The sequence below is a fragment of the Vulpes vulpes genome, chromosome 5 (assembly GCF_048418805.1).
Source record: "Vulpes vulpes isolate BD-2025 chromosome 5, VulVul3, whole genome shotgun sequence".
Taxonomy (NCBI): domain Eukaryota; kingdom Metazoa; phylum Chordata; class Mammalia; order Carnivora; family Canidae; genus Vulpes; species Vulpes vulpes.
This window is the reverse complement of record NC_132784.1, coordinates 102,285,849-102,307,843: the sequence shown is the minus strand read 5'-3', so window position 1 is coordinate 102,307,843 and position 21,995 is coordinate 102,285,849. Positions and strand designations below refer to the sequence as shown.

Genomic DNA, 21,995 nt, shown 5'->3' with positions numbered 1-21,995 from the left:
ATGCATGATGTGACAAAATCATGCATGGATAAAAGATCCATTTAAAGTACAAAAATAGATGGATGAATTTTAATTTAACAGAGTATGCAAAATTCATTGATACAATTTCAAATGTTTAGGACAATAGCAAAAAAGCATAGCCATGGTTATCTGAAAAGACTATAAAAATGTTTCTCCTAACTACATATCTGCATAAAGCCAAACTTTCTTCATATAGTTCAACCACGGGGCGCCTGGTGCCTTCAGCTCAGGTCATGGTCCCAGGGTCCTGGGATCAAGCCCCGCATCAGGCTCCCTGCTTGATGGGCAGCCTGCTTACCCCTCTCCACTGCTTGTGCTCTTTCATGCATGAGCACACTCTCCCTTTCTCTTAAGTAAATAAAACCTTTAAAAAACAAAAACAAAAAAAACATAACGCAGCACACTAAAAACACAGACATCAGAATTCAATAAAATAGTAAAGGGATTTACAAACTATAAGCCAATGCCACTCTTCTCACAAATGTTTCTGGAAAACAAAGCTATTTTTCATTAAAATGTTATACAATGTTACCATACAATGGGGTTATTATTGTTATTTTTAAACTGATTAATATTTATAAAGATTTCAGTCTTAATCCCCATTATGTTAAGTAATGGTATAATCTACACAAGCAAAATCTCTTGATAGTCCTGAATAACATTTTAAGGATACAAAGTAGTTCCGAGATTAAAACATTTGAGAAATTTCTGGTCTAAGTACAACAAATGAGGAAAATCAAGAAAGTTATTTACCCTACCTTCAGGCCCCATAGTATAAGAAAATGGAGAAAAAGTAGTCAACACTACCTGGGATCTAGGAAAAGCACATTCTCATAAAGCAGCCAGGTTTCAGTCGGAGCATATTGGAAAAATATTCTTCCCCTTTCCTAAAATATCATTTTTTTTTTTTCCCTTCTTACCAGATCTTTCCTCTTGTATTGAGTGGTCCTATGGTCACTGAACCCTGGAAAGATGATGCAGCAGCTCTAGCTAAGTAATAGCGGGGTTGGTTCTTACAAAGATGGGCAATCCCTCTTAAACTTCAGAATATTACATATACCAGATCAAACTGCAGCATAAACATAAAAAGATTTTCCCTACCAATTTCACTTCCGCTCCCTCCATCTTGGACGCTCCATAAGATGATGCTACTCTCTGAAGCAACAGCAACCATTTTGTCTTTGTCTCCATGCGGACCTCCAACTACTTTTGCATTTAAAGCTACTCGCTCAATAGTCCAATCCAAATATGGGCTTGTAAACACTTGTTGCCATCCTGAAGATTCTTTAATTCTGTTAAGTAAGAATAGAAACATATGTGAGACTCAGCAGCAATTAAGCAAACAATACAAAGGAATGTACCAAAAATTTTAATCACAGCTATATTTATTAAATATAAAATTTTGCCAATATATTTCCTCTACAAAGCCAGAACATTATTCCTAAGGTATCTTATTTTTACATACAAAGGACATATAAACCACTTAAAAAGAGATCAGAGTTCTGTATTTCTCCAAAATTCAGAAAAATCCTTTAAGTTTGAAAAAAGTTTTAAAAGCTTAAAATAAAAGATTGTTTCTTTCACTTTTCTACACAGAAAAGTGCTACAATCATTATCTATGGATACGAATGGCCAACAAAAATCAGAATTTTAGGAAAATTATTCCTTTCAGTGATTTAATCAGTTATTCAGTTACTAACTGAAACTACCTACAATCAACCTATTATTTTTTGGTATTTCAGGTGACAGAGGTGAGAGTCCATCCAAGCAAACCAAGACAAAGTAGTAATCTGGTATACATACCATTATGCATTCCAGTATCTTAGACAAGCAAATGAGTAAAATGTAGGGCTTTGGAAACCCTCAGATTTTAAAAGGTTTCTTTCTAAATGAAAAAATTTCATAAGCCTATTTTTCCCCATAAATAAAGACCTATCAGGGTTCAGATTTGCAGTTCAGTGAATATAAATGCGTTAATATTTCATTTGTGATAAACGTACCTATAATTTTTTTTCTGCCTTATCTGAATTTAAGTCCTTCAGACATGTATTCTACATGCTTATAGAGCCAGCCTTCATACATTCAGAACTTAGAGTTATGCAATCACAACAATGAGTGACATAAACTTTAACTATGAATATCTATTTTTAAAGTTATACCAAACAAATATGCAAAAACAAAACTGTAAAGCTTTTATTTGCCTTGCCTAAAGAGAATAAACACAACATGAGGAAAATAAGTACCCGTTTATTTATATACTATTTGACATATTCATCACAAAAAACAAACTTCAGTATTCATAAATGATGAATTACCTAAAGACCTAACTGGAATCACTTTAGCTTCGTTTTTGTTTAAAAATACAGCCACAATTCACAAAAATATGCAATTCAGCCTTCTTACTAATTGCAAGAACTAATTATTTCTGTAACTCCAAAGGAATACATAGAAAATGTACAATACTTTTAAAGAAAATGTACAATTTTTCCTAAGCATTATATGGTCTGCAATTACCCACTTCGGCCACCAGATGGCATCATGTGTTATGACAGACAAATGAAAATAATCATTTTAATAAACTCTAAGCATTTACCAACACTGAGATATGAAATATAGATCCTTTTAGGAACTGTCAAACTGGACACAAAGCAGGGATTGCCAGCACTTTAAGAATGACAATATGCTGCTACATGGATGCAGACATATACTCAGCTCTTAACAGTGTTCAATAAAGAGATGCTGTATTGATTTAATGAGGTGAACAATGTGATTTTGTGATCATTAATTTAGAAATACAAAAAAACTGTATGTGATATAGTCTTTTGCAGAGATCATACTTCTATGTTATCTTTCTCTGTAAAAATTAGGGTACTATGAAATAGATGCTGAAAAAGAGTACAAGACTTGAGATAACGTACTTGAGAATAACATTAGAAAGTTTGATTCAATATGATATGCGATACTTCTGTTTTAAGTTAAAATTAAATACAAAGCTGAATATATATATATATATATACACTTTATGATTTTCCAAACAAGTAATACAAAAGTAAAAATATGTAAAACAAGACAGAATGAGCTCTGAAAAGCACTCCATCTTCTTCCTCCTGCTCACTGGACCAACACTATGAAATCAGGACAGCTATGCAAAGAATAGGATTATCTTCCTCATTATAATCTCAAAAAAATATAGTGGAACAATCATGCCTGATGACATTTTGAAACTTACTACATAAATACTGTACTTCAAATTTATGGGAATATATTAAACGTCAGAAAAACAAAAGACAGTCTAAAATTAGATCCCAGTATACATATAAACATAAAGAAAAATAAAGGAGGGCATTCAAATTCAATGCAAAAGTATAATTTATGTGATATATAATCAAAACATAATTAGCTACTACCTACCTGAAAGAAAATAGATTCCTAAATCTCACACCATAAAGCAAAAGTAAATTCCACGTGGATTAAAGATCTAAAGAGAAATGCAAAATCAAAGAGGGCAGCAATTTACACAACTCTGGAGCACCTGAGGGGTGCAGTTGGTTGAGCATCTATTGGACTCTGAATTTCAGCTCAGGTCCAGGTCTCAGAGTTGTGAGATCAAGCCCTGATCAAGCCCCCTGTCAGGCCTTTGTGCTCAGCAGGGAGTCTCCTGGAGATTCCCTCTCCTTCTGCCCCTCCCATTCGTGCTGGTTGTCTCTCTCAAATAAACAAACCTTAAAAAAAAAAAAAAAAAAAAAAAGGAAACCACTACTCTTCACTAATAAAGACACATAAAAGTAAAGCCTGAGAATGTAGAAAATTAGCAAATCTAGTTGAGAATATACAGGGATTCCATGTACTATTTCATTTCTTAGGGTTTTAAATTTATTAATATAAAAAGCTGTGGAAAAACAACTTGTGGAAAAGATTATACTATTAAAATAATTTGAATATTTCTTTTGAAATCTTTTTATTGCCACTGTGTTAAATGACTTAACTGTACATGAAGAAATGGAGTATGTCCTCAATTCTTTTTGTCACTATGCATATTAGAAAGCAAAAGGTCATGGTCAAAAGCAAACACAAAGAATGGAAAATGTAACAGCATCCTTCTTCTATTTGTCACTCAGTGAGTAAAACTGTGCAAAACTCCATCTCTGTCTGGCAAGCAGCAATCTTTAGCACTGCTGAGCAATAACATCAGCTATACCTGGAAAACTGATTATAATTATTACACAATTCCTCTGCAATTTATCAATAAAAATATGTACGTAATATTTAAGCAAATAAAAAGGTGAAGTCTAGAATAGTTTCCTCACATTATTTATTATTTATCTTTTTTTAGTTTCTTCAATTTAGATCCGTAAGTTTGTTTATTTTTTTTTTTAGATCCGTAAGTTTAGTTCAAAACACTTCCTAAAAAAAAATTCCTTCTTTGAAATCAGTCTTGCTTCATATATAAAAGTCATCCCCCAGGATACCCAGGTGGCTCAGTGGTTGAGCATCTGCCTTAGGCTCCAGGGTGTGGTCCTGGAGTCCTTGGATTGAGTCCCACACTGGGCTCCCCTTGGGGAGCCTGTTTCTCCCTATGCCTATGTCTCTGCCCCTCTCTCTGTGTGTCTCATGAATAAATAAATAAAATCTTTAAAAAATAATAAAAGTCATCCCCCAAAGAAATCATCCAAAGTCATTTCCATAGCATTTACTAATTAAAATAAAAAACAGAATGCTCTCAAAATAAAGTTTGCACTGAATCCCTACTACAGTGAAAATATAAAGCAGAGGGATGCCCAGGTGACTCAGTGGTTGAGAGTCTGCCTTAGGCTCAGGTTGTGATCCCGGGATTCTGGGATGGAGTCCCACGTCGGGCTCCCCACAGGGATCCTGCTTCTCCCTCTCCGTATGTCTCTGACTCTGTCTCTTATGAGCAAATAAATAAAATCTTAAAAAAAAAAAAAAAAGAAGAGAAAAGAAAAGAGAAAAAGCATAGATTACTGTTACAAAAGGCTTTTTTACACATATGGCAAACCTATCATAAAGTCAGATTAGAAAAGTATATCTGGGATCCTTTAAAATGTTATCTGTAAACTTTAGAAGACATTTTAAATATTTTTAATCTATTGTGGGTATTTTTAAAATCTAAACTTAGTAATGACAAATTGTTATATATTCTTTTATTTTCTAGCAGTTAAGTGGGATCACAGTCTAGGCTAGACTACCACAACCACTATACCATTCTATCATCAGGATCATTGTATACAGTGATTCTGAACTAAGAATCCTATCCCTTCTTCAATTTAAAAAACAGAATCACTAGTCTACACTCTTCCTAATTCTCTTTTAGTTTCTGAGCATGCAAGAATTAATAAAACCAAACTACCTTAAAAAAAAAAAAACTACCTTTGTGTAAGTCTCACACAATATAGATATTAAACTGTATCACTTCTGCCCACAACTGTCCCACTTCACTACCTCACTCTCAACTATTTGAAAGTCATGAGGAGTGTAGAGTCTTACTCTGTCCAACTATGTAGTACAAAGGACTAAAATCATTACAGACAGAAAATCACAGGGCTCATGATAATAATACTGCCTAGTCATTTAATATAATAGTTAAATGATTCAGAAACTGAACATAATAATAAGCAAAAAGAAATAACTTCAAGATACCTCCAGTGATATCACAGTTGCTATCAAGTGGGAAGTAGACAAAGGCTATCAGTAATACTTACCAACTTAGTTACAAAAATAAAAACAAACTAAACTTAGTGAAGAGATACAGAAGTGAGCAAAATATGCAGGAAAAAAATACGATGACTAGCCAACTCTTAAGCCCATAAATACAAAATCACAATAATTATTTTTTAAAAAGATTTTATTTATTCATGAGAGACACAGGGAGAGAGGCAGAGATATAGGCAGAGAGAAAAGCAGGCTCCATGCAGGGAACCCGACACAGGACTCGATCCTGGGACCATGAGATCACACCCTGAGCCAAAGGCAGACACTCAACCGTTGAGCCACCCAGGCGTCCCAAAATCACAATAATTAAAAACAACCCCCTCTCCACAAGTAAACCATTACTAGCTCTACAGTACCTGTAACACACAGCAAAATGGGCATATGCAGCTACAATCCAGTTGTGATGGCCAGCTACTATGAGAACTTTTCGGGGATCCACAGGAAATCCTGTTGGGTTTAGAAAAAGAAGTATTTTAGGTTCTAAAGCAAGGGTTGGTAAACTATGGCCCGCCCATTGGCCGTTTCCAATCACTTCTACCTATCTGGATAAAGTTTTGCTGAAAAACAGCCACGCGCATTTGTTTCCATGTTGTCCTCGGTCGTTTCCACGCTGCAATGGTAGAGGTGAACAGTTCTGACAGAGCCTAAAATGTTTACTGTCTGCTTCTTTATATAAAAAGCTTGCCAACCCCTAGTCTAGAGATTGAGAGCAAACTGATATCACATACTTTTTAAGTAAAAATTATCTTACAGGAGACTTTTCAAGATATAAATATTAAAAAGAAAGACGAGGCAAAGATTACATTCTAAAATACTAATTACTTGGTATTACTCAGAACTAAAAACATATGTTTTTTTTTTTGGTTTTGTTTTGATTTTTCTGTCTGTTTCTGGGGTCTTTGCTTACCTAGCCGAACAGTCTCTTCCCCGGTACCGGAGACAGCAGGCTGGGCTCCGTTTCCCCGAGCTTCACCTTCTGTAGAATTTAGTCCATTCCTAGAGCCAGCAGAGGACCTAGTTGTGTTGTTTATTTTACGACTGGGAATACCTATAAAAAGAAATCATAAGATACATTTATTTCTAAGTTTCAGGTACTAAAAATTCAAAATTTCACATTATAACAAAGAAACATATAAATGTGAATTTCACCACAGCCATGCTACACCTTCCAATATAGCAATTTATGGCAAGTGATTTAATTATCATAAAAAACAACAAAATGAAAATGAAATAAATTCTTTTAACAGATTTCTGATACTTATCATGTTATATGTAATAAATAAAATAAAAATAATAAGTTTTACTTTATTATATTCCATTTTCAGCTAGCTCTAGGTTCCTGAAATAAGCCATTAATCCATCCAGTCTGTCACCAGTGTTTATAGTACAGTTGCTTTGTGTTAGGTACAACATACTCATGGAAATTTCTTTACAGCTAAATTGCCCCTTGCTTCCAGTGCCTTTTATTTGACAGGTGAATCTTTTTTGGAAGGAAATCTTGCTCAGAAGCCCACCTTAACACAGGAAAAGGCAGAAGTCTCGCTGCTGACCAAGGCAGGGGCAAGGAGGACGCGCTGCACCTGCCTCTCTGCTGTACACCGACCTATCTCTCTGCACAGCTCCTGCGGTTCTACAGAAAGGACAGCCGACTGACAACCAGTCCTGGAACAAAGGGGCTGGCAAACTATGGGCCAGGGCTGTTGATGTCAACAGAGCTGCTCTGGTATCATCTACTCACTTCCCCAGAAATGGCAGAATGGAGTGGTTGCCACGCAGATGTTCTAGCTCGCGAGCCTGTCTGGCCTTTTACAGATAAGAAAAAGTTTGGCACATCCCTGCTCTGACACACAGGATAGTATGACTTCTGTTAAAGTTCTCGACATTTCTGGGATCTTTAGACCTGAGAAACTCAATCATCGAGGAAGAGACTTTCCTCTATGTATGCTTGTGCCTTGCTTACTGATTAAAAAAAAATTTAAAGACTAAATAAAGTAGAAGTACCTGGTGGAGGCAAATAACCATGAAAAAGGACACTGCCGCAAGATGAGCGCTCCAATTCTTCACACAGGAGAAGCCTTCTTACTGAAAACATTTCAAAGCAAACTTGTCAAGAGTACATGCAAACAGAAAAATAGTAGTCCATTTTTATTGTCTCTAGTTTGAGAGGGTAAGGAAAGAAAAGAAAATGTTTAAGTTAAATCTTAAATCAGTTGACATCTATTTACTATGAGAAACCACAAAATGTAAGAAGCACACTGAACTCATCCATCTAAAAATAGGACCTGGTATAAAATCCATTTCAGGAGGCAAGTTTGCTATGCGAAAGGCCAAATCATAAATACAAACTATCAGACAACACATACCTAGTGGAGTGATTCCATAAAATTCTGCTTCATGCCTGAGAACATTAATACTTACTCCCCTATAAAAACAAAAACAAAAACAAATAAATGATATATATCCTCTAGCACCAGCAACTTAGTTTATCATCTGAAGCAGAAGGAAAAAGTACTAGGTTCCTAATGTGAACAAAGTCGTAAGGTTTTAAAATTTACTTTTCTCTTAAAATCTTTGTCATTTTAAAAAGCCTAAAAAAAAAAAAAAAAGAAAAAATAAATAAAAAAATAAAAAGCCTAAATAATAAAATAAAAATTCATGCCAACAAAAATATTTCCTCACTTAAAAATCATTCCTATGTAGGTGAATTGGGTGACTCAGAGATTAGGGCTTCAAAGGACTAGTACAAGTAAATTATCAAGAAGTATCTAATAAAACAACCAAGAGTAGAAGCCATTCTTGTATGGCATTAACTGTTTTTCAATTTTCATAATTATTTCTATACATATTTTAAACTTCCCAATTACACTATAAAGCTCCCTACAAGCACAAATCTACTTCTATTTTTGTATACCTTGCACAGTGCTTGTTCACAATTAATTATGTAATAAATATTTGTTGAACAAAGAAATTCCTATCAATGACTCCTCATTAGAACAGAAATAAAAGCAAAATATAAAGCAAAAGTAGGGGGGAAAAGACTAGCCTTAAAAAGGGCTAGGCTAATCAGATGCTATAGTACAGGTAAACAATATGGAAATATTAAGTAAAAAGAAATTAAGAGTTTACAATACTAATGATTAATTTTAGGTTTCAGTTATAATCTGTCCTTACTTAAAAAATATTGCCTGGGCAGAAATTAGAGTGGGTATCACTACAGATATCGTGGAAATTAAAAGGACAACAAAGAAATAATATGAACAAATCTGTTTTCATAAATTTAATAACCTAGATGGAATGGACCAATTCCTTTAAAGATACAATTTGCTAAAACTCACACAAGAAATGAGACAATATGAATAAACCTATATCTAATAAAGGAAATGAATCAATAATTAATAATCTTCCAAAATGGAAAGCAACAGGTCCAGAAGCATTCACTAGTGAATTCTACCAAACATTTAAGGAAGAAATCATACCAATTCTCTATAATCTCTTTCAGAAGAAAGAAACAAAGGAATACTTCCTAACTCATTTTATGAGGTCGACATTATTGTAATGCCAAAATCAAAGACATTACAAGAAAACTATAGAATAGTATCTCTCATGAACACTGTGCAAAAATTCTCAACAATGCCATAAAGCAAGAAAACTGAAATAAAGGTACACAGATTAGAAAGGAAGACACAACTGTTATTCACAGATGACATGATTATCTATGGTGAAAACCCAAAAGAACAGACAAACATCTCCTGGAACTAATAAATGATTATAGTAAGGTTGCAGGATACAAGGTTAGTATAAAAAAGTCAATTGCTATGTACCAATAATGAACAATGCAATTTAAAATTAAGAAAACAATACCATTTACATTAGCACCAAAAAGAAATTAAAATAGGTATAAATCTAACAAAAATATGTAAGATCTATATGAAGCAACCTACATTACTCTAATGAACAAAATCAAAGAACCAAGTAAATGAAAAGGTATTCCATATTCAAGGGTTGGATTACTCAGTATTATTAAGACGTCAGTTCCTCCCAGCTTCATCTAAAATTCAATTAAATCCTAGTCAAAATTCTAGCAAGTTATTTTATAGATAATGATAAACTGATTTTAAAGTTTATATGGAGGGCACCTGGGTGGCTCAGATGGGTAAGCATCGCCTTCAACCCAGGTCATGATCCCAGTGTCCTGGAGCAAGTGCCTTATAGGGCTCCCTGCTCATCGGGGAACATGCTTCTTCTCACCTTCCCTCTGCCATTCCCCCTGCTTGTGCTCTCTCTCTGTCAAATACATAAATAAAATCTCAAAAAAAAAAAATTTCTTTGGAGACTCAAGACTCAATAGGAGAATAAAGTTGGAGGACTGCCAATATTCAACTACAAGATTTACCATAAAGCTATAGTAATCAAAACAATGTGGTATCAGTGAAAGAAAAAACAATCTGAAAAGCCCATACTCTATATTATTCCCTATATATGACATTCCAGAAAAGGCAAAATTATGGAGATAGTAAAAAAGATTAATGGTTGCATGGAGTGGGAATCAACGGGCACAGCACAAAAGATATTTAGGGTAGTACAGTAATAAAATGATGGACATGGGTCATTTCACAGTTGTCTAAACTCACAGAATGCACAACACCTTGAGTTAACTATCATGTAAACTATGAGCTTTGGGTGGTTTATGATGTGTCACTATAGGTTCATCTTTGGTTAAAAAAAAAAAAATCCATTCCAGTGAGTAATGTCGATAACGGGGGAGGCTATGCATGTGTGGGAGCTGGAGATGCATGGGAGATCTCTATATCTTACTCTCAATTTTGCTGTAAACCTAAAACTCTTCTAAAAAAAGGTCTTCAAAAAGAGAGAAAAAATTCCCTGTGTTTAATAAACACATGCAACTGCAATATTAAATTGCTTTTATTTGTCAAATTGGTTAGGCCTGGTTTAACACAAAAACAGTTACAACTTTCTTATTCTATTTCAAAACCATTTGTGTTAACAGTACAATAGTACTGGCTAATTACAAGGTAGCTCAGGACACAATAGTTCTTGAGAAACTCCAGTCTCCTAAGGAGGACAAGAAAACAAATATGGTAAGTTATACACAGTGTGATAAGGGCAACCCAAGAATTTGATGGCAGGTAGAGAATTAAAACACAGTATTTTTTTTTTAAGATTTTATTTATGAGAGAGAGAGAGGGAGAGAGAAAGAGAGGCAGAGACACAGGCAGTGGGAGAAGCAGGCTCCATGCAGGGAGCCCGATGACGTGGGACTCAATCCCAGGACTCCAGGATCATGCCCTGGGCCGTAGGAGGCGCTAAACCGCTGAGTCACCCGGGCTGCCCAAAACACTGTATTTTTAAAATTCTTTCCTATCTTCTTTTGAAAGGTACTGCTCAGGGCAGCCCGGGTGGCTCAGCGGTTTAGCGCCGCCTATGGCCCAGGACGTGATCCTGGAGTCCTGGGATTCAGTCCCATATCGGGCTCCCTGAATGGAGCCTGCTTCTCCTCCTGCCTGTGTCTCTGCCTGTGTGTCTCATGAATAAATAAAATCTTTAAAAAAACAACGACAAAAAAAAGATACTACTCAGAAAATTTTAATTTGCTAGGCCTCTTTAAATAAAATAAGGCAACAACTTATAAGTAGAGCACTCAGTAAATACAAATATTTTTACTTCTAGCTAATTCTGCTTTCCTGAATAATCTAAATTGTGTATCAGTCAACTAGGATACTGACTAGAAGTAAATTTACGCTTCTTTGATCAAATGCTATGGGTCAAAATAACTTTACTCAAGAAGTAGTAGGTAACTTATTTGCTGTCTCCATCAAGAAAAAAACAAAAGCGCCAATTAACTACTTTATATTTTATTCATTCAATAAATACCTATTGAAAAGCTACTATAAGTACTATTTTAACACTGGAAAAATCACAGGAAACAAACCAGACTAAAAAATTATCGTCACCTTTAAGGAGCTCAAATTCCAGTGAATGTAAGCCAAAAATTATACAGTATTATAGAGAAGCAGGTCAAATAAACAGGTTTTTTTTTCAATTTTTTAAAAAGATTTTATTTTTTGGTAATCTCTACACCCAATGTGGGACTCGAACTCACAACCCTGAGATCAAGAGTCACATGCTCTACCGACTGAGCCAGACAGGCACCCCTAAACAATTAGAATTTTAAAAACTCTATGTATAAAAGTATAAAGAGATCCTCAGTAAAAGTTCACTGGGAATATACTGAATAAAAGAACAATAAAATACAAATTAGACTGCAAATTCTTGGTAGGAATACAGACTACAGCAAAATTAAAGACATTACTTAAGTGGTCATTCATTTATCTACAAAAACCCATGTTAGATCCTGGAAATAGAGAGTACAATGCTTGCTCTGTTGGAATTTACAATCAAAAAGAAGAGAGACTAATGAAAATGGAATATATGTAAGGAATGCTGTAGTAGTGGCAGGACAGGTAACCACGAAGACCTGTATCAGGTGGACACAACAAAGATCACTGAAGAAGTCAGGATTAAGCCAAGACCACAAAGTGGTGAAACTATCAAAGCGAGCAAGAGAAATTACGCAGGCGCAAGATGATAGAGAGCCTTAAGGAACAATGAAGTCCCAAATCCCTAGCCATTAATCCAAGCACATACTAAAAAGGAGTTTTAAGCAGAGTAGCAACCAGATAAGATTTATACTTTTAGAAAATTATTTTGGCTACAGTGTGGAAAACGAGTTAGAGGAAAGGAGGAATGAAGGCAGGAAAGTGTTTAGGAAGCTGTTGACAGTAGTCTAGAGGAAGAGAAGATGGTGGCCTCTATCTGGGAGTTTAATTTTGAGGTAACTTACAAGCAAAAATAATCTTGGGGGGGGAGCTTTCTCTTCACAAAATATACTAAAACCACATCACTAAGAATTTACTCTAAAAGAATGCATTTCTTACCGTAAGTCTAGCTCTTTTGTCCGAAGAAAATTTAAAATGGGTGCAAATGCTGCTGGATCTCGATCAATAAATATCTGGAAATAAAGAATTGTTTTATTTTTTTTTTAAAGAATTGTTCTTTTTGCAAATTATAAATTTAACTTTAATATGTGTAACACAACTGTAGGGAACAAATACTGATTTAAATTCTATATTTGATTCCACTCTTAAATTTCAATGTTTCTAAAGCTGGAATGCAGTTTTAACTGTATGCATTCAATGTAGTATTAGCTCCCCACCCCAAAAACCTCTTAGTATATTGATAATAGTTTAATTTGTAGGAAAAATGGCATCTATTATTGATATCTTTGGTAAGAGTGACACCTGAGGGAAAATTTTTATCTGAAATATACTAGAATTCAGTAAATACTTCTAGAACATCATGAATAACTCCTTATGTTATCATTAATTATTGGTGACAGTGATTGTGACTTACATAATTTGTGATTCATATGTGAATCATTAGAACAATGTACTTTTATAATACACACAGTGGTAATCAAGAAAAGTCAATATTGCACATTGCTGTCAAAACTGTAAAAGAGGGGTGCCTGGGTGGCTCAGACAGTTATGGGTCTGTTTTTAGCTCAGATCATGATCTCAGGGTCCTGATATCGAGCCCCCCATCAGGCTGGGCTCCCTGTTCAGCAGGGAGTCTGCTTCTCCTTTTCCCTCTGCCCCTGCCTCTCTCCCAGCTCTTACTTTCATTCTCTCTCTTAAAAAAAAAAATTGGAAAAGAATATTATTCTCATAACACTTTTACATCCCATTATCTCAATTTCCTCAAGAGCTAGGTAGGGATGGGAGATAACAAAGAAACATTTCTCGGGCAACTGTAAAAGAGGGGTGCCGGGTGGCTCAGTGGTTTAGTGCCGCCTTCAGCCCAGGGCGTGGTCCTGGAGACCCAGGATAGAGTCCCATGTCAGGGTCCCTGAATGGAGCCTGCTTCTCCCTCTGCCTGTGTCTCTGCCCCCTCTTTTCTCTCTCTCTCTCTCTCTCTGTGTCTCTCATGAATAAATAAATAAAATCTTTTTAAAAAATGTATTAAAACCATAGAATACATACCAAGAAAATAAAGTGCTTTAGAAAATATGAAATATATAATTGATAATTTTCTTCAGGAATGTAGACTAACACTATTTTGAATCAATTATAAAAATCTGAACCATAAAACTGAACACTTTTTAAAGCTTAGGTTAGTCAATTAGATAGGGGAATGACAGCTTAACAGTAAAGCTCTTTTTATACTATGATTACATTTATACAATGAATGAGGCTGTTCTAGCTTCATAAATTCTTGCTTTTGTTTTTATTAGAATAAGAGGTTGGAGAAGCACCACAGATCAGTGGAGAGCTTACTACTGATGGCTTTTTTATAATCTCACATGGACATACTTGTTTTTGCTGCCTTATTTCATCTCCAGATCCCATGACAGCAAATAAATACCTTTGGCCAGTTTGTTGCCTCCAAACAGAAAGCTCTTTTTTTTTTTTTTTTTGGTTTTGAGACTACTAGCCATTTACATTCAATGTTGCACGCAGCATAACTGCTTTTTACATTCATAAGCCAATATTTTTGTAGTAAAACCTAATAGTTCTTTCCTTCCCTCATTTTGCCATAGCTGCACAAATTCTTAAGATTATTCTCCAAAATAAAGAAATCGTAGGGTTTACTAATTTACAATATCTTACCATTCTAATTCAATAATCAAAATATTTTAGTATTTATATTCATTCATCTATTTATTGCTAAAGTTTTAATTACTGATTAAAAGTATTTCCTGACAAAGTAAGCTCATATCCTTAAATCTAATCATAAATAATTAAAACGCTATATAACTTCCACTTAGAGTTCTCTTCTATTAATTACAGAAGAACTATATACAACAAGAAATAAAACACTTTTTAAGTACATATATGTCACTTTCATTTAGTGGTTATTAAAAGATTAGTTTTCCTATCTGCTTTCTTAGAGTCACTATACAATAAGGGTCAAGCATTATAAGCATTAGTTGATTCAATTTAGGAACATTTATCAACATCTTATACTCACAGCACCAGTTTCATCTCGAAGTGTTGAAATTCTTCCACTCAGCAAACTAAAAGACATGAACAATAAGCCAGAGTTAGTTCTATAGTCTGAGTATGAATAAAAAATGCACTAATTCTTTATCAACAATCAAAGACCAACACAAATAAATCATCCTATCTCCAAAGGAAAATAAAATATTTTAAATTCTAAGAGCTAAGATTTTTTCTTTAAACATTTTTTTAAATTTTTTTATTTATTTATGATAGTCACAGAGAGAGAGAGAGAGGCAGAGACACAGGCAGAAGGAGAAGCAGGCTCCATGCACCAGGAGCCCGACGTGGGATTCCATCCCGGGTCTCCAGGATCGCGCCCTGAGCCAAAGGCAGGTGCCAAACCGCTGCGCCACCCAGGGATCCCGAGCTAAGATTTTTTATTCAAGAAATAAAAACATTAACTAGAAAAAGGAAATTTTTATCATTTTAATGATCAAGTTCTTAAAAAATGGTATCAAATATATGAAATACCTGGAAAAAAAAGAATCCGGAATCCACATAAGAGTTTGTCTTGAGGTACTAAATCTGCAATTAAAAATTATCTGGTATTATAAATGAGGATTTGAAATTTCAGTGCTTTAATTTAAATTTAATTTAAATTTAATTTAAATTCCTGCTTTAATATGCCGACTAATAAATTACAAGTTGTTGCACAGCTATAGCTGTATCAATTATGTACATTTATTATTTAAAAATTTTGCCACTTTCAATTCAGAGTTAAGATTATTCAAAGAGCTCTCAACGAAAACAAATAACTAACTCACTGACAAATAACGCTTCTTAAAACACTACTTTCCAGCATGGCTATCTGGTGAAGAATCAACAGTAAGCCCATCACAACAAGTCCAAACTTCTCAACATGACATTCAAAATTATCCTCAGATCCCGTTTCATCTCTTCCACATGAATGTTTTCTCATCTAATAAGATAGTACTTCAATACCCCCAGACAATTCATGCTTCCTACCATTTCAGTATCTTTATCTCCACTTGAGCAACCTCTTCATGTCCAAATTCCATCTATTTTCTTGATACCACTCAGGTTTTACCTTCTCCTTAATGGCTTTTCCAAATATTCTATCCTATAGTAGCTTTTTGAGCTTTTACTGCATTCATCCCTTCAAAAACTGCTCAGTAAATAACTCATTGTTCTGAGGCTAACTGCCATTTGATCAAGTCCAAATTGTCTTATTACCACCAATTCTGGAGGGGACTTTATCACAGACTAGGTAACAGACAACCTATGCGTTATTTTACTCTCTGTTGCCATCACCCTGTGTCCTCACACAGAGGAGAGCCTAAAAGACTTGTTTTTCTCCACATTCATTATCTAGCATTATATGACTGTTTTAAAGCAGTCTCTACCCATTAATCAATTAAGAAAGGATCTAAGTAGTTTATTCAAGAAACCATGGCAAATTTTCCCAAGTGCATATTTTAGCAGAATCTTAAAAAATGAGGAACAGATTACAACTAGCCAAGGTAAACTGACTTGGCCAAATAAATAAAAGCAAGTCCAGTAAATGGCAAACTGAAGGATACAAGGATCCACTGCAAAACAAAAACAAAAACAAAAACAAAACCCTGTATTCTGAAAGCTAACAAATTAATTTCCAAATAAAGTCATTAAAATTTGTGATCTTTCATGTTTACTGACTGTTCAGCAAATTGTGTGCCAAATAACTCAAATTTTGTGTTACTTAGAAAATTACACAGGTCTGCTTACAGTTTATTAGCAATTTCAATTATAATCAGCAGTTTGGGTAGGTTTAGTAATCTGAAATCTCTGGGCAGAGCAACTAGATCTTCACCCACACCAATTTTTTCTTTATTCAAACAAGAAGAAGGCAAATGCGGAAAAACAAAAACAAAAAAAACTCACAGATCTTCAAAACTAAGTTCCAAGTATGACTTTATAAAAATGATGTTTAAAATCACATATGATAAGCATAATTTTCTGCAACATATATGAAAGCCTCTTCTAATGTTTTTTATCGCATACCCACAGTGGGCCAAGTAAAGGGCGATGTCCAATCTGTTCTCAGCAAAAATGTCACTAAAAACATTAGCATATCCACATTTAGACTCTTGCCATTTGCCTCTAACTTGGAAGCAATCTAATTAAAATTATTTATTCTGCAATGTTACCATGCCACCAACCTTTGCATTTCTCATTTATTACTTCAAATTCCTTTATCAATCCTATAAGGTTGGTGTTATTATTGTCATTTACATCTTACGAAAACTAAGCACTAAAAAATAACTTGTCCTAGGTTGCTGAGTTAGAGTTTAAGCCTGGGAACTGGTACCCATATCTGCATGATTCCAAAGTCCTTTGTCTCTAAGTCCCCTACTAGCTGGTCCCAAACCTTTCTCGTGAGGCCTCAAATCATACTCATTCATAACAGAATTAATCACAAATAGAGTCATATTAGGTTTCTTTCACTTTAGTGTTTTTTTTTTTTTGTAAACAATGTCAATCCTAAATGCAAGCTCATCTCCTCCGCTTCCTGAATCACTCACAAAGCATTAAATAAATCATAAAAAAATAACTGCTCATTTTTATAATTCGCGTATTTCCAATTTCATATCCTTCCTCTCTCGGAGTGGGTGAGGGGAAAGACCTTACCCTGTAGCATATGCTTCTCTGCTCACAATATACTCTCCTGAGTTTTATTCTATCACCCCAGAGCCTGCGTCCATTCTAGGCCACAGGTGGTTCTCCCAGTGGCAATTCCTCAACTTTAATGACAATGAAATCAGGATCTTTTTTTTTTTTCTTTACAATGGTTTAAGTGACTGTGTTAATATGTTTTATATGTTTTGTACAACACAGAGATGACTTCTGGATCCCTTCCAGCTCTAAAACACTCCAAGAGTATATGATTCAAAGTAACTCAAGAAAATATCCTCAGCATACAGGGAGTCCTATGTTCTATTTTTTGTAAAGGCCATGTCATTACTTTTTTTTATAAGCTATGTTATCCTAGCAAATTTAAAGTTTGTGGTTTTATTTCTCATTCCTATCTAACAATATTCATGCCTTCTAAATTGCTCAATCTAATAATACATTCACCTTATTTTGTATTCTTTGCTAATATCATCTCTTAGGAAACTTAGAACCTGTTACCATCAAGTTCCATACACAGTAAAACAAAATAAAATGTTCCAGCTCCAAGATGGCTGCCTTTATAGGATTTAAAAGTATAAACTGAATTCTACAGTCATTAACAAGAATTCACTCATTATTAAATCACCCACTCTCAATATACAGTAAATAATAATACATTTAATTTTTATCATAATGGTGTACGTCCTTTAGAATACCTGAAAAGATAGCGGCAGTCTACAGAAATTAGGGCTGTGTGCAGGGATTTTAAGGGGCTATACTGCTGCTCCTCAGCATTAGCAAACACTGAACGCCAGCTCTTGTGGGGTATTCCATTCTTTGCATCCAGAAATTACCAAACCTGCAAAAATGTTATGTGATTTTAGGGGGAAAAAGTCTTTCTTTTTCTTACATCGGGAGCCATAAACCTTCAGAAGATGGGTATCTATATGGCACGGTAATGTCCCATCTTACACTGCTAAACAGTTTTGCTTCCCGGTGCTCGGGAAAAGAAAGAACAGGGAAGGAATGAAGAATTACTGTTTCTTGCACTGAATTCTCTAGCACACTTAGAAAATGACTGAATGTTTAGGATTAAAACACGACACATTTTATTCCTACGGTTCACACTGCTGCTGTTCCGCGCTTAAAAAAAATACTGGTCAGGTCTTGGGTGTAGAAACCCCGTGATATTCTGGAAGGACCTCGTCGTTCATCTCCTACCAAGCTTGAGACTCAACCAACCCCTTCCTTCCAACAGAGCTGGCAAAGTCCCATTTCTGAGAAGGGTGAGTCATAACCATAGCAAATCCACAAAAACTGACCCCCCCCCCCGCCCCCCAAGCTCAATAAAAGGCGGAGGCAGGGAGCGGAAGGCCGGGACAGGAGGAGGGGGCCACACGTGCGCGCCAGGCTGCGCAGGGCCTACCGCTGCCACCGCAGCTCGCGACCGGCTCCCTCCATGCCCCGCGCAGACCCTGAGCACGCCGACCCCGCACTCCCGCGTCAGGGGGCACCGGGGCGGAGGCAGGCTCAGGTGCAAGAGCCAAGCCGCAGGGCCAGGCTTCCGCAGAACGCGCTCAAGTACACCGCTCCGGTGCCTGCGCCTGAGCGCTTAGAACGGAGGGGGCGGGGGCGGGGGGGCTAGGGCGGGCGTCCGAGGAGGGCGGCCCCCGGCGCACCGGCCCCGCTCGCCCCTCCTCTCCCGGGGCACAGACCTCCGCTCCGCCCCGCGCCCCCGCCTTCCCCACCGGCTCGCCTCCCACCTACGCCCGTCCCCGTCCCCGCGACACCCGGTCCCCCTCGCGGTCCCCCCGGACACCCGGTCCCCCCGACACCGGGTCCCGCCCACACCCGGTTCTCCCCCGACACCCGGGTCCCCCGGACACCCGGTTACCCCCCGACACCCGGTACCCCCCCCCGCGGTCCCCCCCGACACCCGGTTCCCCCCCGACACCGGGTCCCGCCCATACCCGGTTCTCCCCCGACACCCGGGTCCCCCGGACACCCGGTTACCCCCCGACACCCGGTACCCCCCCGCGGTCCCCCCCGACACCGGGTCCCCCCCACACCCGGTACCCCCCCCCGCGGTCCCCCCCGACACCCGGTTCTCCCCCGACACCGGGTCCCCCCCACACCCGGTACCCCCCGCGGTCCCCCCGACACCCGGTCCCCCCAGACACCCGGTCCCCCCAGACACCCGGTCCCCCCGACACCGGGTCCCCCCCACACCCGGTACCCCCCGCGGTCCCCCCGACACCCGGTCCCCCCAGACACCCGGTCCCCCCGACACCGGGTCCCCCCCCGACACCCGGTCCCCCCGACACCCGGTACCCCCCCGCGGCCCCCCCGACACCCGGTTCCCCCCCGACACCCGGTTCCCCCCCGACACCCGGCCCCCCCGACACCGGGTCCCCCCCAACACCCGGTCCCCCGACACCGGGTCCCCACAGACACCCGTCCCCGCCCCCCGCAGCGGCCCCGCGCCCCTCCCCGCCGACTCACCTGGTCCCCCCCACGTTCAGCTGCACGATCTCGGCGCTGCCGGCCGCCGCCGCGGCGAAGCTGCCGCAGTGCCCTCCCGCCATCTCCGGCGGCTCCGGCCGCGCACGCCGCCCGCCCTCCCCGGCCGGGGCCGTGGGGCCCGAGGCGGCGGCCGCGGGAGCCCGAGGCGGCGGCGGCGGGGGCGGCGGCGGCGGCGGGGGCGGGGGCGGCAGGGCCAGCGGGGCGGCGGCGGCGGCGGCCGGAGGGCGGGAGGGGCGCGGGGCCTCCCCCACCTTCGCGGCGGCGGGGCCGAGCTCCCGGGCGGCCGCCTGGTCCCCTCCGCTCCCGCGGCGCCGGGGGGCGGCCCGGCCTCCGCCTCTCACGGCCTCCAGGCCGCAGGGCCGGCCCGGGCCTGTCCTAGCGCTCGGCAGCCGCCGCCACCGCCACCGCCACCGCCACGGCGGCCGCCGCAGCCGCAGCCTGCGCGGGACGAGGGGTCGCCGCTGGGGACAAAACACCGCCGCGCTCACCGCTTCGCCGGCGGCGGCGGCGGCGGCGGCGGCGGCGGCAGGAAGGGCGGGGAGGAGCTTCGCGGCCGCGGCGCGCGGGGACGTGGGGAACGAGCTGCGGCCCGCCGCCCCCCGCCGGCCGCCCGCCCTGCCCGCCGCCCCCCGCCGCCCCCCGCCGGCCGCCCGCCCTGCCCGCCGCGCCGCCCCGCCCCGCCCGGGCTCGGACGTGAAGGCCCTCGGCCCGACCCCGCGCTGCCCAGCGGCGCTCCTGGCCCCACGTGGCTCGGACGTGGAGGCGGTCTCCGGGAGGCAGTGCTCGGTGCCTAGACCTGCGGAGAGAGCGCCAGGGCAAAGCCAACGCAACCTGGGCGCTTGAGGACTTTTTTTTTTTTTTTTTTTTTTTAAACAGCGTTTACCTGAGATAATTCCTCACCGTGTTACTCTCTTAGTCTCAACCCCGGTCCCCCAAACAGTTTTGCTTGTTGTTTTGCCAAGCAGGGAAGGGAAGCAAAGGGCGAGCGAGCAACGACCCGTAGGCCGTGCAGGGCAGTGCGTTTCTGGAATATAGTAAGCGTCCAAAGTAGGTCACACACCTAAACATATATATATAAATAAAATAAATGTTTGCTTTCAATAGTATATGTAGTGGAACCTGAAAACGTGGAGGCTGCTGAAGCGTGATTTAAAAAATCTTAACCCAAGGAGGGGTGCCTGGCTGGCTAGGTCGGAAGGGCAAGGCACCGCTTCATCTGCGGGGTTTGCAGGGTCAAGCCCCACCTTAGGCGTAGAGGTTACTTAAAAATTGAACCTTTTCAAAAATAAGACCTTATAGGGACGTGGGTGGCTCAGCGGTTAAGCACCCGCCTGCCTTCCACCCAGGTTGTGATCCTGGAGACCTGGGATCGAGTCCCACGCGGGGCTCCCTGCAGGGAGCCTGCTTCTCCCTCTGCCTGTGTCTCTGCCTCTCTCTGTGTGTCTCATGAATAAATACATAAGAATCTTAAAAAAAAAAAAAAAATCTTAGCACTGTAATACCTGATGTCAGCTGACAAAGGCGGTGCACTATGTTTCAGAGCTCACTCATCCATAGTACTGAACTGCGTTGAAAGGTAACAGGCCCAACATGGAGTCACCTTTGCTAAGCCCCATCAAGACTCAATGCCTAACTTGGGGCGCTGGCTGCCTCAGTGGGAAGAGCCTAGGACTCTTGATCTTGTGGTCCTGAGCTGGAGCCCCAGCTTCAGTGTAGACATTACTTAAAAATAAAATCTTAAAAAAAAAAAAAAAAAAAAAGACTTAATGCCCTACCTAATTGCAGCTCCAGCATCTCCTAGGAGTGGAAATTTAAACCAATTAGTTTGGAATTTCCAGATCAGGGTTAGTGAGGTAACCTGCCAGTCCAGCCCCCTGTCCTCCTCTAAGGGAAGATAACCTTGCCTGAAATAATTTAGTCTTTTAGCCTCTGAGTCCTACCCTCCTTTCGCCTCTAAAAACCTTTTATTTTGTACCACTCTTAGGAGCTGCCCGATTCATGAGCCGTTGAAAAAAGCAAATTAGATCTTCA

At 39.7% G+C, this 21,995-nt stretch overlaps 1 protein-coding gene across 5 annotated transcripts in view; it reads right to left on the bottom strand.

Annotated features, from left to right (window-relative positions):
* The window catches only part of KCTD3 (potassium channel tetramerization domain containing 3), a 55,018-nt gene extending 34,914 nt beyond the window's left edge, over positions 1-20,104 (bottom strand). The window contains exons 1-10 of one of the 5 annotated variants that reach the window (XM_072759497.1): positions 18,868-19,055; positions 18,158-18,300; positions 15,303-15,356; positions 14,800-14,845; positions 12,708-12,781; positions 8,115-8,173; positions 7,753-7,833; positions 6,659-6,799; positions 6,108-6,198; positions 1,123-1,313 (exon numbers count right to left, since the gene is read on the bottom strand). In XM_072759497.1, coding sequence (XP_072615598.1) covers positions 1,123-1,313; positions 6,108-6,198; positions 6,659-6,799; positions 7,753-7,833; positions 8,115-8,173; positions 12,708-12,781; positions 14,800-14,845; positions 15,303-15,331 — 712 coding nt within the window. In that variant the 5' untranslated portion in view covers positions 15,332-15,356; positions 18,158-18,300; positions 18,868-19,055. Of the gene's footprint in view, positions 1-1,122; positions 1,314-6,107; positions 6,199-6,658; positions 6,800-7,752; positions 7,834-8,114; positions 8,174-12,707; positions 12,782-14,799; positions 14,846-15,302; positions 15,357-15,797; positions 16,021-18,157; positions 19,056-19,943 lie in introns of those variants that run through there. The other 4 variants (XM_072759495.1, XM_072759493.1, XM_025991325.2 and 1 more) reach the window with 4 other exon arrangements.
* Between the last annotated feature and the right edge of the window lie 1,891 nt (positions 20,105-21,995).